Genomic DNA, 17,323 nt, shown 5'->3' on the forward strand with positions numbered 1-17,323 from the left:
TCAATCGGCTGGTCATGTCCAGCTCTAAATCTGACACACATAACAAGAAAATACACTCACACTCCCCACATCACACAATAAACAGATTTAGAAAGCGGTGGCTCATGGGTCAATCAACTAACTGGACAATGGATCTGACATGACTGGAAAACAAATATTATTACTGAAAATCAGTGAAAATCACATTTAGTAAAAATGGATGTAGGACAGGTGCTCAGACCCACCAGTTGGACAAGTATGTCCTTCTTGTATCCCTGTTGTTGTTGGGGCGAATCGGTTTCCCCCCCCCCCCAACACCTCCCATATAGGGCTCTGAGGTGGGTGGGGAGCAAGAAGGATGAAATAAAATTAAAATCAATATGAATAACAAAAAAAGCAAAAGGACTCACTCCGATGTTCCGGATTACACAAGCTCAGACAGTGAGCAAGAATTTATTCAAAAATACATTAATAAAGAAAACTTCCCAAGATTCTTAGTTATTGAGATCATGGGAGAAAAAAAGACTAGCGAGCTATCTCCTTTCTTAATCGAAAAAGTGATATCCCAAAACAGCAAACCAAAAACGGTAAAAAAAATGAATGGTAACTTACTTATCACAGTTGATAATTACAAAGATGCGAAAAATATCTTAGAAATGGAAAAATTCCATACTTACGAGTGTAAAACCTTTGCTCACGAAAGGTTAAACACCTCAAAAGGAATCATAAGGAGCCACGACTTAACTCTAGCTACCAAAGATGAAATCAAAAATGCTCTTAAAAAACAGGGAGTAATAGATCAGGACAGAATATTAAAAAAAAAAACGGACAATCCATATCTACTAGAACGTATGTATTAACTTTCAATACCCCCAAAATCCCGAAAGAAATCAAGATAGGGTATACCAACGAAAAAGTAGAACCATATATACCAAGCCACTATACCAAGATGCTATAAATGCCAAAAATATGGGCATCAGAGAGGCTTGTAGAGGACATGAAACATGCAGAAAATGTGGTTTAAGAGAACCCAGCCACACAGAGAGCGAGTGCCCCAATGAGGCAAAATGTTCAAATTGCCTGGAAAACCACCCAGCTTTCTCCAAAACTTGCAAAATATTCAAAAAAGAAAAGTAAATTACAGAAATTAAATATAAAGAAAGTATCTCCTTCCCTGAAGCGAGAAAAAGGGTTAACTCCAACAAAAACATAAACACTTATGCAGATATTACCAAAAACCCACCCCAAACCAACCAAATTGACTACCAAGAATTACTTAACAAATTGATCTCTGAACTCACAAATTTAATTGAAACCCTAAAAGAAAACCAAAATGAAACCAACAAAAAACAAATACTAACATACTCAAAAACTCAACTAAATGACCAAAACCAAACACAAATTCCAAAGAATAAAAAAGAAACTCATCAACAAAAATCACAAACTTACGTGAAAGACCAAAATCACGAACTAGAACAAAAACAGACCATAAACGTACAGTATCAGAAGAAATGGAAGCAAAACAGGAAAACACAAAATGCCAAACAAACCAAAAACAGAAATTCTATTAATTGAAAAAGAAAATAAGTATGAATTAATTGAAATAGTAAGTCAGGAAGAACATGTAAAACGGAGCAAATCCAAAAGCCCCAGACCAAAACAAAAGAAAAAAACTCGGCAAAACCTGTCAAATGAAACCCAAACACAGACAAGAGACACACCTTCCACATCCAATGAGATGGAGACGTGAACCAAAAAAAAAATAAATAAATAAAAATAAATATAAACTCAAGAAACAGAGAGACCTAAATATATGGACCTCTAAAACAACACTCCCCACAAAAATCAAACAATAACAGCACAACAATGATCAACACAATTATTCAGTGGAACTACAGAGGCATAAAAGCAAATATAGAAGAACTACACCAACTCTCAGCAAAGTTAAACCCAGCTGTTATTTGTTTACAGGAAACTTTTCTCAAAGACAAACAAAAAATAAACCTAAATAAATACCAACAATTCAACTACATAAAAAATACTGATCTCCGCGCTTCAGGTGGTACTTCCATCTTAGTCCGAAATGATATACTACACAGCCACTTAGAACTTAAAACTAACTTTCAAACAATAGCAATTAAAGTCACTCTACATAAACAAATCAATACTTGTTCCATCTACATCCCCCCAAACCAAAAATTAAAAGCGAATGAACTCCAAAATATTATAAGGCAACTACCCACACCCTTCATCCTACTTGGAGACTTTAACTCCCACAATCCAATATGGGGTAGCAACGAAACCAACCAGAAAGGCGACTCCTGAAAAAACTCATTAACAATAATAATTTATGTATATTCAACAATCAAACCCCAACATACCTATGCCCGAACTCCAGCAAAAACTCAGCATTAGACCTGACCTTATGTAATCCGTCAATTCTAATGGACTTTTCATGGTCAACGTACAATGACACTTGTGGAAGCGACCACTTTCCTATAATACTTGAAAATTTAAAAGTCCCCCTGGAAGAAGAAACTAAAAGATGGAAACTAAAAAACGCAAACTGGGAAGAATACAAGAAATTATGCTCAAAACACCTCAATACAAATGAAAACGTTCAAAACATTGAAGACTTCACCAACAAACTAACTACAATCGCCGAAAAATGTATCTCTTTCAAATCTACTCCATATAAATGCAGCAAACCATGGTACACCAAAGAATGTCAAGAAGCCATCAAACTACGGCGCAAAGCCTTAAGAAAATTCCAAACAGAACCTACCAAACAAAATTTAATCAACTTTAAATATCATAAAGCAATAACCCGGAAAACTATTAAAGAAGCTAAAAGAACATCCTGGCAAAAATATGTAAGCGAGTTAAACTTCTCCACAAACCAAAAATCAGTCTGGAACATGCTAAGAAAAAAACAATGAACCCCATTAAACATTTATCAGTAGACAACACACTAATTACAGAAAAAAAACAGATAGCAGACTCACTAGCTAAACAGTTTGCTAAGAACTCAAATCAAATCAACCCAAAATTCCAAAAAATAAAGTACAACGCTGAAAAATATAAACTAAACTTATTCTCAGACAACCATGAAATATACAACGAATTAATCTCCCTCGAAGAATTAATCAACTCAATAAAAAAATCCCACAACACAGCAGTTGGCCTCGATAAGATTCACAACGAATTTCTGAAACAACTACCAGAAGAATCCATTAAGTGCCTTCTAAATGTCCTCAACAATATATTGGAAAACAATCTATTCTAGAAATATGGAAAGAAATGATAATCATCCCAATACCAAAAACTGGAAAAGACTCCTCCAACCCCCAGAATTATAGACCCATCGCCTTAACAAGTTGCCTTTGCAAAACCCTGGAACGAATAGCCAACCAAAGATTAATATGGCACCTAGAGATAAACAACCTAATTACAAATATACAAACAGGATTTCGCAAAAAAAAGATGCACAATCGATCAAATAACCAGACTAGAAACCCTTATAAGAGAAGCCTTCATAAAAAAACAACACATGACGGCTATTTTTTTTCGATATAGAGAAAGCGTACGATACCACTTGGAGGTATGGTATCATAAAAGACATCCAAGACTTAGGCATAAGAGGACGATTGGCATTATTCATTAAAAACTTCCTTTGCACAAGAAACTTTAAAGTCAGAATAGGAACAACTTTATCAAACAACCAAAATTTAACAGAAGGCATACTTCAAGGAAGTATCCTATCCACAACATTATTTGCAATAAAAATCAATAAAATTATCCAAAACCTTACTCCTGCAATTGATAGCGCACTCTATGTCGATGACTTTGTCATCAGCTACAGATCCCACCACATCCATTCCCTGGAAAGGACTTTACAATTAAACTTAAATCGAATCAACAACTGGGCAATAAACAATGGATTCAGCTTCTCTAAATCTAAAACTCAATGTGTTCATTTCTGCCCTATTAGGAAAATACATAATGACCCAGTCCTTAAACTAGAAGGAAATATCATACCTGTAGTCAACCAATACAAATTCCTTGGAGTCATATTTGATAAAAAACTAAATTTTATACCACACATAAACTATCTAAGACGCAAATGCAATAACACCCTTCAACTTCTCAGAGTGGTTGCCCACACAAAGTGGGGAGCAGATCAACAAACCCTTCATAAAATATACAAATACCTCATCCGATCTCAATTAGACTATGCTTGCTTTATATACAGAGCAGCAAGAAAATCATATTTAAAAAAATTAGACCCAGTCCACCACGGAAGCATAAGTGACTAGGAGCTTTCAGAACATCACCCGTATAGAGCTTATTTGTAGAGGCAAACGAATATCCACCTCAAATTCGAACTGAAAAACTAGCTTGCCAATATTATCTAAAAATTAAATCGACTCCATCAAACCCAGCCTACGAAAACATCTTCAACCCTAAATACAAATACCTATTCGAAAGTAATAAAAAAACAATAAAACCATTTGGGCTAAGAATGGACTCAAAGAAACCGAAATCATCACTACTAACATACATAACTAATTCCAAACATCCTTCTATGGAAAATAAAAACTCCAAACGTAAACCTTAGCCTAAAAGAACTTCAAAAAGCAAAAACACACCCAAGCATTAGCAGTATCAGAATTTTTGTAGGAATTTTTGACACCCCTAACACGAAACTGCGAATACAATATAAAAATCTCGTAATTTCTGTGTTAAAAGTGGGTTATTTATTTTCTTTATGGATTATACTTCCAAAATAAACTATTACAGTTGTTTTAAAAGTAATAGAAATATTTTTTTTTTTTTTTTAAAAACAGTAATGAATTTTACAAACTCAATATTTTTCAATTTTTAAACTTTAAAAATCTATCAAAATTTTTCTATTGATTCTATTTTTACGATATTTTCAGGGTCAATGTGAAATTTTATGTTCTTTCCAATAAACCGAATATAATATTTTAGACAAACGTTTTTTTTTAAATTCACGCCCCCCCCCCCCCCCCAAGTGTCACCCATTTTGAAATATCTATTAAAAAGTAAATAATTAATTTATGTCGGGGAGTTTTATATATCACAAATTGAAGAGAAAAGGTCAATAAATAATATATTCAAATTTAAAACAAAAAAAAAATCGCTTTTTTAGAAATTTACCTGTAAAGTCCGAAGTTTAAAACCTTATTTTATAAGAACACATTGTTTTTTTTTTTGTCTTTTTTTTGTCTTTTTTTTTTTTGTGAAACCTTGGTCCTTGCTCCTTTAATTGAAAAAATAATTAGGGCTTGAATTACATTTTTCGAGGAGTTATAAGCTTGGAAAGACAGGGGGTCGAATAATTCACGCCTCTCATTTTGAAATGTCTATTAAAAAGTAAATAATTAATTATGTCGGGGAGTTTTATATATCACAAATTGAAGAGAAAAGGTCAATAAATAATATATTCAAATTTAAAACAAAAAAAATATCGCTTTTTTAGAAATTTACCTGTAAAGTCCGAAGTTTAAAACCTTTTTTTTTAAAAAAAAACACAATGTTTTTTTTTGTTTTTGTTTTTTTTTAATAAAACCTTGGTCCTTGCTCCTTTAATTGAAAAAAAAAATTAGGGCTTGAATTACATTTTTCGAGGAGTTATAAGCTTGGAAAGATGGGGTGGAATTATTCACTATTTTCACGAAATTTCTGACACTGCTACCCAAGCATATATCAAGAGGAAATTTATAACATTCTCAAAAAATACCCAAAACATCACCTTATATACACTGACGGATCTAAAGACAAAGAAAGAACAGCCTGCGCAGCGGTATCAAACATAAAAACCCTAAAGAAAGCACTACCATCAGAAAGTTCAATATTTTCAGCTGAAGCTTACGCGATAAATCTAGCTCTTGAAATCATCCACAACAGCAGTTACCAAAAATTTATTATACTATCGGACTCTCGATCAGTTCTAGAATCCCTGAAAAATAAAAGATTGGAAAACCCCCTTATAGTAAAACTCCTATGTAATCTAAATACTATGGCCAACAATGAAGAAATTCTCTTATGCTGGACCCCTGGCCACATAGGTGAAAAAGGTAATGAAAAAGCCGATAGAGCAGCAAAATCTCCCCTCAAACTAACCCCAGATAATATAAAAATACCATTCACAGACCTGAAGCCTAAAATAAATGAGTTTCTTCAAAATAAATGGCAACAGGAATGGAATCAAAACACCTACAACAAACTATTTCAAATAAAAACCAAAGTAAACGAATACCCCCCACCCCTACAAAATCCAGGAAAGAACAAGTTGTCCTATCCCGCCTTCGTATAGGACACACCAACCTCACACATTCCTTTATTCTGAAAAAAGAACTACAACCAAAATGCAACACCTGCCAAACACCTCTTACAGTTATACACATCCTTATAGAATGCAAAGCACTAACTAACCTAAGAACGAACCTCCTCTTCAATGCTAATAATATGAAAAACCTATTCAAATACAACGATGCAGAAAATATCTTTAAATTCCTAAAAGAACTGAAAATATATCAAAAGATTTAAAACAAGGAAACTCCATCCTGACCCTAATCATATGAAAAACAGAATATATTTAAATCACCATACTCTCATATCTTAAAAAAATTGGTTTTTATAAAAAATTCTAAAAAGAACCCTTCATACAACGGTCCTAGATATGACCTTAAACTATATTCGATGGTGAGGCCCCAGCTAGCGGGCTTTAGGGAGTGTGGAGCCACCCTTTAATTACCATTTCTCCCAGGTCCACCCTGACCTGGAGTGGTAGTACCTGTTAGGGTCCCAACTATAGGTTAAATAGAAGCCAACACAAAGAACAAAAAAAACAAACAAACATACTCTAGTAAAAAATGATTCTTCAAAATCACTGGATTCGGCATTAAATAACCTGAAAAAAAAAAAAAAAAATTTGTAATATGTGATGTTTTGTGTCATTTTGTAATATGTGATGATTTTGTTTGTGTCATTTTGAAATATGTCAGTATCTTGTTTGTGTCATTTTGAAATATGTGATGATCTTGTTTGTGTCATTTTGAAATATGTGATGGTCTTGTTTGTGTCATTTTATAATATGTGATGATCTTGTTTGTATCATTTTGTAATATGTGAGTATCTTGTTTGTGTCATTTTGAAATATGTGATGATCTTGTTTGTGTCATTTTGAAATATGTGATGGTCTTGTTTGTATCATTTTGTAATATGTGATGATCTTGGTTGTATCATTTTGAAATATGTGAGTATCTTGGTTGTATCATTTTGTAATATGTGATGATCTTGTTTGTATCATTTTGTAATATGTGATGATCTTGTTTGTGTCATTTTGTAATATGTGAGTATCTTGTTTGTATCATTTTGTAATATGTGATGATCTTGGTTGTATCATTTTGTAATATGTGATGATCTTGGTTGTATCATTTTGTAATATGTGATGATCTTGGTTGTCTCATTTTGAAATATGTGATGGTCTTGTTTGTCATTTTGAAATATGTGATGGTCTTGTTTGTGTCATTTTGAAATATGTGATGGTCTTGTTTGTGTCATTTTGAAATATGTGATGGTCTTGTTTGTGTCATTTTGAAATATGTGATGGTCTTGTTTGTGTCATTTTGAAATATGTGATGGTCTTGTTTGTGTCATTTTGAAATATGTGATGGTCTTGTTTGTGTCATTTTGAAATATGTGATGGTCTTGTTTGTGTCATTTTGAAATATGTGATGGTCTTGTTTGTGTCCTTTTGAAATATGTGATGGTCTTGTTTGTGTCATTTTGAAATATGTGATGATCTTGTTTGTGTCATTTTGAAATATGTGATGGTCTTGTTTGTGTCATTTTGAAATATGTGATGGTCTTGTTTGTGTCATTTTGAAATATGTGATGGTCTTGTTTGTGTCATTTTGAAATATGTGATGGTCTTGTTTGTGTCATTTTGACATATGTGATGGTCTTGTTTGTGTCATTTTGAAATATGTGATGGTCTTGTTTGTGTCATTTTGAAATATGTGATGGTCTTGTTTGTGTCATTTTGAAATATGTGATGGTCTTGTTTGTGTCATTTTGAAATATGTGATGGTCTTGTTTGTGTCATTTTGAAATATGTGATGATCTTGTTTGTGTCATTTTGAAATATGTGATGGTCTTGTTTGTGCCATTTTGAAATATGTGATGGTCTTGTTTGTGTCATTTTGAAATATGTGATGGTCTTGTTTGTGTCATTTTGAAATATGTGATGGTCTTGTTTGTGTCATTTTGAAATATGTGATGATCTTGTTTGTGTCATTTTGAAATATGTGATGGTCTTGTTTGTGTCATTTTGAAATATGTGATGATCTTGTTTGTCTCATTTTGAAATATGTGATGGTCTTGTTTGTCATTTTGAAATATATGATGGTCTTGTTTGTGTCATTTTGAAATATGTGATGGTGTTGTTTGTGTCATTTTGAAATATGTGATGGTCTTGTTTGTGTCATTTTAACATATGTGATGGTGTTGTTTGTGTCATTTTGAAATATGTGATGGTCTTGTTTGTGTCATTTTGAAATATGTGATGGTCTTGTTTGTGTCATTTTGAAATATGTGATGGTCTTGTTTGTGTCATTTTGAAATATGTGATGGTCTTGTTTGTGTCATTTTGAAATATGTGATGGTCTTGTTTGTGTCATTTTGAAATATGTGATGGTCTTGTTTGTGTCATTTTGAAATATGTGATGATCTTGTTTGTGTCATTTTGAAATATGTGATGATCTTGTTTGTGTCATTTTGAAATATGTGATGGTCTTGTTTGTGTCATTTTGAAATATGTGATGATCTTGGTTGTCTCATTTTGAAATATGTGATGGTCTTGTTTGTCATTTTGAAATATGTGATGGTCTTGTTTGTGTCATTTTGAAATATGTGATGGTCTTGTTTGTGTCATTTTGAAATATGTGATGATCTTGTTTGTGTCATTTTGAAATATGTGATGACATTGTTTTTGTTATTTTTTTTTTATGTTTTATGACCTTGCTTGTGCTTTTTTCTTATGTGATGATTCAGCTTGTGTCATTTCTGGATAAGTGAACTGTGTTTTGTTATTTTTGAATAAGTGATTATCTTGCTTCTGTATTTCTGGAAGGTTAACAATCGCAGTTTTTACTTTTTCCCTTTGTGAAGAGTTTAGTTGATAGGTTAATGGTACAGGTGCCACTATCGGGGAATGCAGACAGTGCTGTTGCAAATGGACACACCTCTTGGGCACTGGTTTTCGGTTTCCACCTTCTAACTTTGTCACATCTTCCAGCGATGATAGGGAGATAACTGCTTTACTTGTTTCCATTCATGCATAATTTGTAAAAAATATTTTGAGTGTTAATTTTCGAGCAATATGTGTATAATATCAAATGAGTAAATGTTTGTTGTGAAGCATGTACTTCAAATTTAACAAACTCTCCTCATTTTGGTCATAATTGATGCAAAGGATATCAACACAGATTATGGATCGGCTATGTAAAGTTCAAAATCCAGTTAGATCTATTGCATTCGTTGTAATATTAGGAAAGGTATGAAGCTAATCCTTCTCCTCAGCTATGAGTAAAGAGCAGCTTGGTTTACTTCAATAGGGTTGATATGCCATGAAAATAAACAGCTGTTTGTAAATGTATTCCATCCAAGGCTTTATTCATCGAAAATAATAAAATAACATAACTTGTAGACTCATTAATTACATGATGTTTTTTATTTTTGTTTTTTGTTTTGAACATGTATCATTTTATTTTGTTTGTTTTTAAGACTTTTTTAGACAGAAAATTTTCTTTGGTTCTTAAAGCAATAAATTTTGTCTGACTCTGATTCTTTGACTCAATGACCTTGTTAAGAGCTTTAATATTATTAATAAAATAGTTAAATTTTCATATTTTATTTATTGCACTGTCTTTACTACAAAAATGTTTATAAAATGAGTAAAATTAGCTGATGTGACAAAGTAAAATTCAAAAACTTTTTCAATCGTAAAACTTATTTTATTTATTTTCAAATATTTTCCTCTTTCATGTTTTATTAAAATGCTTTTTTATTCTCTTTGTAGGGCCATTAGTGTTATTGATAATGAGAATGTGTCCTTTGAAGAACCTCCTCAAAAATTACAACAGTTACTTGAGGATAAAATTAAATGCTATAACAACTTAGCTGCAGCACAATTGAAAGTAAGTGCAGTATGTCATTTAATTAAAAACATCCGTTGTTTGAAGTTTACCAATTAAATCAGATATTCATAATATACAATGTAATGTTATTCTCTTTCTATTTAAAAAGCTAAAATAAAAACGATAATTTGTAAGCATTAATTGTTGAAAGAAAATTGCATAAAACTTTAATCATAGGGTTTATTTGTTTCCGAAAGAGAAGCAGATGAATAAGACCCATAGAAGATAACGTTACACTTTGGTGAGAATATATGTGACCATGATATCAGACACGTGGAAAGGAAGACTTTTAGCGTGTTCGACTAAAGTCTTGCTAAGCCATCCCAATTGATAATGAATAGCGTGAATAGAAAAATGTCTCTGGTTACAAACAACTCAAGTTTGAACCATACAGCAAGAAATAAAATTCTGAAACCTTCAATCCTTAAAGGTCATTTATTCACTTCTAAAAGAGAAGCAAACAGATCAAACTCACATGTGACACACATTAAAAATGGTGGATAAATCAATAAGAATATAGTATTGCCGTCTTTTAATAGAATTTGATTGTTTACGTTTTAAATATATATTAGACTAAGTTACAATACAATTAAATTGCAATATATATATATATATACTTAGAGGTATAAGTGGTAAAAAACAGGATAAAATGTGCTCAATACTGTTTTTTTGTATACCTTGAATTTCTTAAGTCATTGTACTCCTTTGTCAAACAATAAATTTTGTCATAATTTAAATCTGAATATGTTTTTATTTCACAACCTTAGTCCATTACAATTGTTTCTGCAGACAAGAAATTCCCTGTCTGTTTCTTAAAAAAACTTTGACTTTTACCATCTGAAGAAACAGATAGGAAATTCCTTGTTTGCAGAAACAATTGTAATAGACTATGGTATATTTTGAGGATGTAAAATGAAAAACAACATGTATGTTGTATTCTTGTTGTGTGTGTGTGTGTGATATATATATATATATATATATATATATATATATATAATTAAATGAAATACTGAAATATCATAGGATTACAAATTGCATGATCATGTAAACAGTAAGTCCAAATAAATATTAGTATCAATATTTATAAGACGATCCTAAGCAGATAAAGAAAGCTCAATATGTGAGATAGAGCAATAATATAAATGGAAATTCTGAATTAAATTATGTAGAATTATAACAGAATCTATTGTTTGACAAAGTACAAATAATTATTAAAGTTTTTTTTTTCCCTTAATCCATGGATTTTCAATGAATGGCTCATCGAAGGAAATGTTATTAGCAAAATAGATGTGTGCAATTATAATTTTTGCTTATTAGCACATAAATTGAAAATAGAAATGATGGTGTAAAAAGCTTACTCCAAGTTGAAATAATGAGGATACAGGAACAGTTGTAAAATCTAATGAACAATGGTATATTCTACAAGAGTAAATAAAAAATTATCTCCACTTTTATTGTTTTTGTTTATTTTAAAAACACAAAACCCGAAAAAGATTTATTTTTCTATATAATCTCCACTCATTTCGATGCACTTGTTCCAGTCGTCTACAAGCTTATGAATCCCCTGTGAGAAGAAAGTCACACAACCATTCATGTACTGCTTTTTGCACTGCTTCATCAGAAGAAAATTTACAGCCTCATAATCTTTGAGTGAAGCAAAGAAATGATAGTCGGAAGGAGCAAGATCTGGGCTGTGTGCAAGATACTGCAGCAGTTCAACCCCCAATTTTTTTCACCTTCATTGTTGTCAGCAACATTTAGCAGATTTCCACACTTGTGCTCTTCTGTAAGCTGTCTTGGCGCCCAACTTGCAGAAACTTTATTGTATGCAAGGATTTCATGAATGACTTCTTGAGCAAAACTGATCTGCAAAGATTGTGCTATTTCATCAATATCATTCGTTGAGCTTGCACAGTTTTCTCTTCACTGGTTTGATGGATGTCCTGCTCCTTCTGCAGGTTTCACACTAGTCTGACCAGTTTTAAATTTCTCAATCCATTCATATACCATTCTTTTCCATAGTACATTGTTTCCATATTGTGCTAAGAGTCTTTTATGAATTTCTGCCTCCGGTGAATCTTCTGACCACAAAAATCGGACCACAGTTAAAATTTCTCTGATAGAGGGTTTAGAAACTGGGAGGGAACTTGGCACTTGCTAAAAAGATTAAGAGTAAAAATAAAAGAAGTAAAAATAATAAATAGTTGTTTGGGGTGGGGGCTGTGTATTCATGTCTAAAATGATCATGACAATTTACAAGTTCTGAACTTCATAAGATATGTGGAAGCTTTTTCATTAGGTATGCTTGCATTTTAAATAATTTAAAATGCTCAAGCATGTAGTTTATTTTACCTACATTTTTTTTTTTAATTTTGGTGTCACAAATTTAACTAACCAATGCTTATATTAAAATAGCATTACTAATTTTAATTATCATATTTCAAATTTAAAATAAGATTGAACGTTATTTGATTCACATAGGTTTATATATGAGCCATATTCTCTGAATATATAATTCAAGATTTGTATGGAAAGGAGCAAGGCTTAATTGAATTATTCTACATATCTAATTTTAAGTGTTATACTTATGAGATTTTATAAGATTATTAAGTTTTTAATTGTTAAAGTGAGTCAATAGAAGGAAATGTACGTGTAGACAACTATTACAATGATGATGATGATGATGATAATAATGATGAAATGTTTTATGTTGTGCATGTTGTTGGGAGACTATATTAAAATATCATCCTAAATTGGAAGTGGAGCAACGGACTTATATGAAGTAGATATTAATAAGTCCCTCGTACCTAATTTTTTTTTTTTTTTCTAACCTCTTTATTATCTCTAACCTTTTATTTTTAACCTTCCTTTTTTTCTTTTAAATGGAGAGTAGATAATGGATGTGTTATTGGCAGCTCCAGGAACTCTCGCTTCTCCTTATTTGTCTTTCACTCCTCATTTCCAATGACTGATTTTTTCTTATAAAGGGTGAAGAAAAAGCTGCTTTCTAGGTCGGCAGTACTTGCGTGAACAGTAGCCTGAGATGGCAGAAATTTTCTGTTTCTATGTCTATCCTTGTGGCCAGTAAGGGTGCTGGAGATAAATGTTTCATCTGGGCTGACATTATCCGCCTGATAGTCAGGGATCTGAACCTTGGATTAACCACTAAGGAGGCTGTCCTATCAGCAGGTGCAAAATACTGGGGCTGCTGTATTGCCATTTGGTGAATAGATTCTGGACCATGCAGTAGTTTCTGGTGAGGCCTCTCGATGCCATACTAGTGAGTAATTGTTACGGCTTTACCTTATCATGTGCTACAAAAAAAAAAATTCCTATCTTTTTCTCTCTTACTTTCCCTCTCTGTCCTGCTCTAAGTCTGTCAATCTGTTCCACAAATCCCAAAACCTCACCATGAAATATCTCCAGAAAAAAAACACAAATAAACCTAGAACCCCATCCTCCAATGTAGACCCCTATTACCATGTCTCCTTCTCTAACATCAGAGGTCTACATTCCAATCTTCCAGAGGTTGAAACCCAATTACAGGAGACGAAACTAGAGATATTCTTTCTAAGCGAAACTGACCTAGGGCCGACCACTTCCCTAGATGAGTTCATAATTAAAGGATACTCTAACTTATAAATCTGAGCTCCAAGATCGTCATGGGCATGGAATATGTGCCTGCATAAAAGATGGCTTTCCGTGTGGTAGGGATATCTCCAGAAAAGACCCTAATTTACCTTATATGTGCTTCCGGATTACACTTGCTTACACCACCACATTTATATTTGCCCTCTATCGCCCCCACAACTATCTTTAAGAGTATATCTGAGAAAATTGACCACATCATGTCTGCTCATCCTTCGGCTAACATTCACATTTGCAGTGACTTCAATGTCCACAATGTGGAATGGCTGACCCACTCAAATAAGACAGAGGATGAGGGGAGGTTCTGTCATGATTTTGCCATTGCTCAGATTGTTCACGAACCCACCCGTGTGCCTGATACTACCGGTCAGTATGCAAGCCTTCTAGACCTTTTTCTCACAACTTCCCCTGAGCTATGTTCATATTCCATTCTATCTCCTCTGGGATCCTCCGACCACTCTGTTGTATCAGTTAAGATAAAAACGAAATGTAACAAGTCTTCAGATGTACCTCTCCACCATACTGTATATTGATACTCTATGGCTGACTGGAATAGCTTCCGTACATTCATATCTGATCTACCTCTGCATTCCATGTTTAAAAAGGATGTGTCCTCTATAGTATCAGACCTGACCGAATGGTTAATTGTGAGCATAGACCGATTCATACCATCCAAAAAATTCCAACAAAAACCTAACAGCCAGCCATGGTTCTCCCCAGAATATGCTGCTGCCATCGTGCACAGAAATCACTTTTTCCATAGCTACCAACATAATAGACGCACTGAGACTAAAGCTGCTTTCAGGACTGCCAGCAACCACTGTAAAAGAGTAATGTGGTTCCCACCAATTTTGGCAAATAGCAAACAGGATCCTGAACAGAAACGTGAGTTCTATCCCAACCATCATTAATGGACCTGAGGTCATCTCCTCAGCATCAGACAAGGCCAAACTATTTGCTGAGAACTTTGCAGCTAATTCTACCCTATGGAACAAAGGCCATCAACTCCCCGTATTTCCTCCTATAACAAACAACACGCTATGCAACATAAAAATATCTGTGCGTGAGGTCGCCAAGCTAATCAAGAAACTTGATTCCAGTAACGCAACTGGCTCTGATGGCATTCCTGGGCCCAACTCTCTTCCTGAGCTACATCAATGATCTACCAAAACACATACTTAAATCATTCGTTGACATCTATGCTGATAACATGACCATCTATGGCAACACATCAAAGGCCGTAAATGACAAAGTTCTCTCTAATTCTCTCTCCTCTGATCTTGAGTACGTGGTACAGTGGGGGAAGAGGTGGCTGGTTACTTTTACTGCATCTAAAACCAAGCTCCTATCTTTACATCATCAATGCTCTGATCCTCATCTGGCATCAATTGAAATGGATGGCTCTCATCTTTGGTAGGCTCTATGTTTTGACAAGCTCCTGGGTTTGACCTTTACTCCTGATCTAAAGTGGAACATGTACATCAAGTCTGTTGCCAAGGTCGCTGACAAAGTACAAAATAGACTTCATAGCTTAGTGGGGGTTGCTCTTTTCTCTTCCCTGCAACCTCTCCCACAGAAGAGACTTTGCGAGCCTGTCTTTGTTTTATCGTTATTTTCATGGCAAGTGCTCGTCTGAGCTCCAATCTCTGGTCCCCACTTGCCAATATTTCACGATAAACACCCATCTAGCTGAAACCACTGTCAATAATTTTCCCCACTCTTTATCTGTGCCTAAATCAGATGTAGATTCCATGAACAAAGCTTCTTTCTTAGAAGTGCACACCTGTGGAACTCTCTTCCATTTGCCTGTTTCCCACCTGAACACAACTTGGATGTCTTCAAGTCCAACATAAACAAATTCCTGATAAACCGCTCCCTTAAATAAGACATTTTATCAAATCTCCTTTACTACGATACTATCCAATTGATTACTGTACACGCAATAACCCTTATCCCTGAGTGGCTTCCAGGCCTTGATAAGTGGTGACCTCCATGTAAAAAAAAAATGTGTATATATATATATATGATTGGAAATGATTGTACCCGAGTCCCAATTCATAGGAGACAAACTTTACTATGATGGTGATCTCTAAGTTATTATATACTACATTAATTAGTGTTTTATGGGTGACGTTCTACAATGAGATATTTAAAAGAATAAACACATATCTAGAATAATTAAGGTCTGATTGGATGTTATTACTATTGAGTTCAAAACTAATCAAACATGAGGTTGGTAAAAGATGATTCTTCAATAATGAAAATCACCTGTAAAGCTATTGATGTGGATATTTCAAATAGAAAAGAATTAAGCTACAGATTAGGATTTAAATGCAAAGATTTAGACCCTCTGGAGTTTGGATGTGAAAATAATATTTAATTTTAGATGTAAACAAGATATGTATGGAGAATATTATACATAATTATATGGAAAGTCATACAAAATAACTAAGTGATTTCAATTAGCTGTATTTAAATTTCTTCATATGTTTGCATAGTGAAATTAGTTCATTTTTTGAATTAATTATATTGAGTGGATGTAATAGTCTTGACTGTTTCTGAGATGCAAAGATTACAGAACATAACCTGGACTGTACAATTTTAATTTTTTCAGTATAGCCCATTTCATAGAGAAAGGTATATTTTTGGATATTAGTTTTCTGATTAAGGTTGTTAGAGAAGTACATTTATCATAGTTATTATTATTATTATTGGTGCTTTCATTATTAAAAGAATGCATATGGTTTTAAATTCATACTTTAATTAATATCAAAAGTGTGGGATGTGAAATGCGCTTGAGCCTTATTGCTATTGTAGGAAGCTTTATTGAGGTTAGGAGCGGGTTAGCTATTCATGTTATATTGATTTTGATTGGTGTTTTCTAAAGTGCTCTTGTCTGAACTTACATAGTGGTCGGAGGAATGTCATGGAGATCACCATTATTAGGATTATTAGGTAGATTACTATTATTGTTAATTGGAGAATTTTGTTTTCGTGTGATTAAGTTATTACTATTTTGAGTGTTGTGATTATTGAGAATTATCTTATATGGGTGGGAATCCAGAGGAGTATTATTTGCTGGTTGCTTAATAATGGGAATCCAGAGGAGTATTATTTGCTGGATGCAGGAATATATATCTTTATGGATGCAATCATTTTTTAGTGGGCAGTTATGTTTGTTTTGGTAGTTACAATTTGTTTTAGGAGGTTAATGAACTGGAGTTGTTTGAACGGTTTTAATTTTCTTATTATTTAATGTAATAGTTGTCTGCCAAGTTAGATATGGTTGAATAGGATATTTTAATCAAATTTTTATTTAGGAAAGTGCTATATAAAGTGGATATTTGAAATGTTTTCCACAATTTTAAAACTTCTTTAGGTATATTAGTTTTAACATTGGAGCTAAAGCCCCTCCCCACCCCCCACCCATTAAAACAAGTGTATTCCTTTCACTTAATGCAGTTACTTGT

The 17,323-nt window shown here is 33.2% G+C and overlaps 1 protein-coding gene across 2 annotated transcripts in view; it reads left to right on the forward strand.

Moving 5' to 3' along the window:
• Window positions 1-17,323, forward strand: part of LOC145276850 (peptidyl-prolyl cis-trans isomerase FKBP8-like) — a 104,541-nt gene that overhangs the window by 51,496 nt on the left and 35,722 nt on the right. For both annotated transcript variants that reach the window (XM_080128215.1, XM_080128216.1), the window contains one exon: window positions 10,088-10,205. In XM_080128215.1, coding sequence (XP_079984341.1) covers window positions 10,088-10,205 — 118 coding nt within the window. The remainder of the gene's footprint in view (window positions 1-10,087; window positions 10,206-17,323) is intronic.

This window comes from Euprymna scolopes, chromosome 5, assembly GCF_053919585.1.
Source record: "Euprymna scolopes isolate OS-2025 chromosome 5, ASM5391958v1, whole genome shotgun sequence".
Lineage (NCBI taxonomy): Eukaryota > Metazoa > Mollusca > Cephalopoda > Sepiida > Sepiolidae > Euprymna > Euprymna scolopes.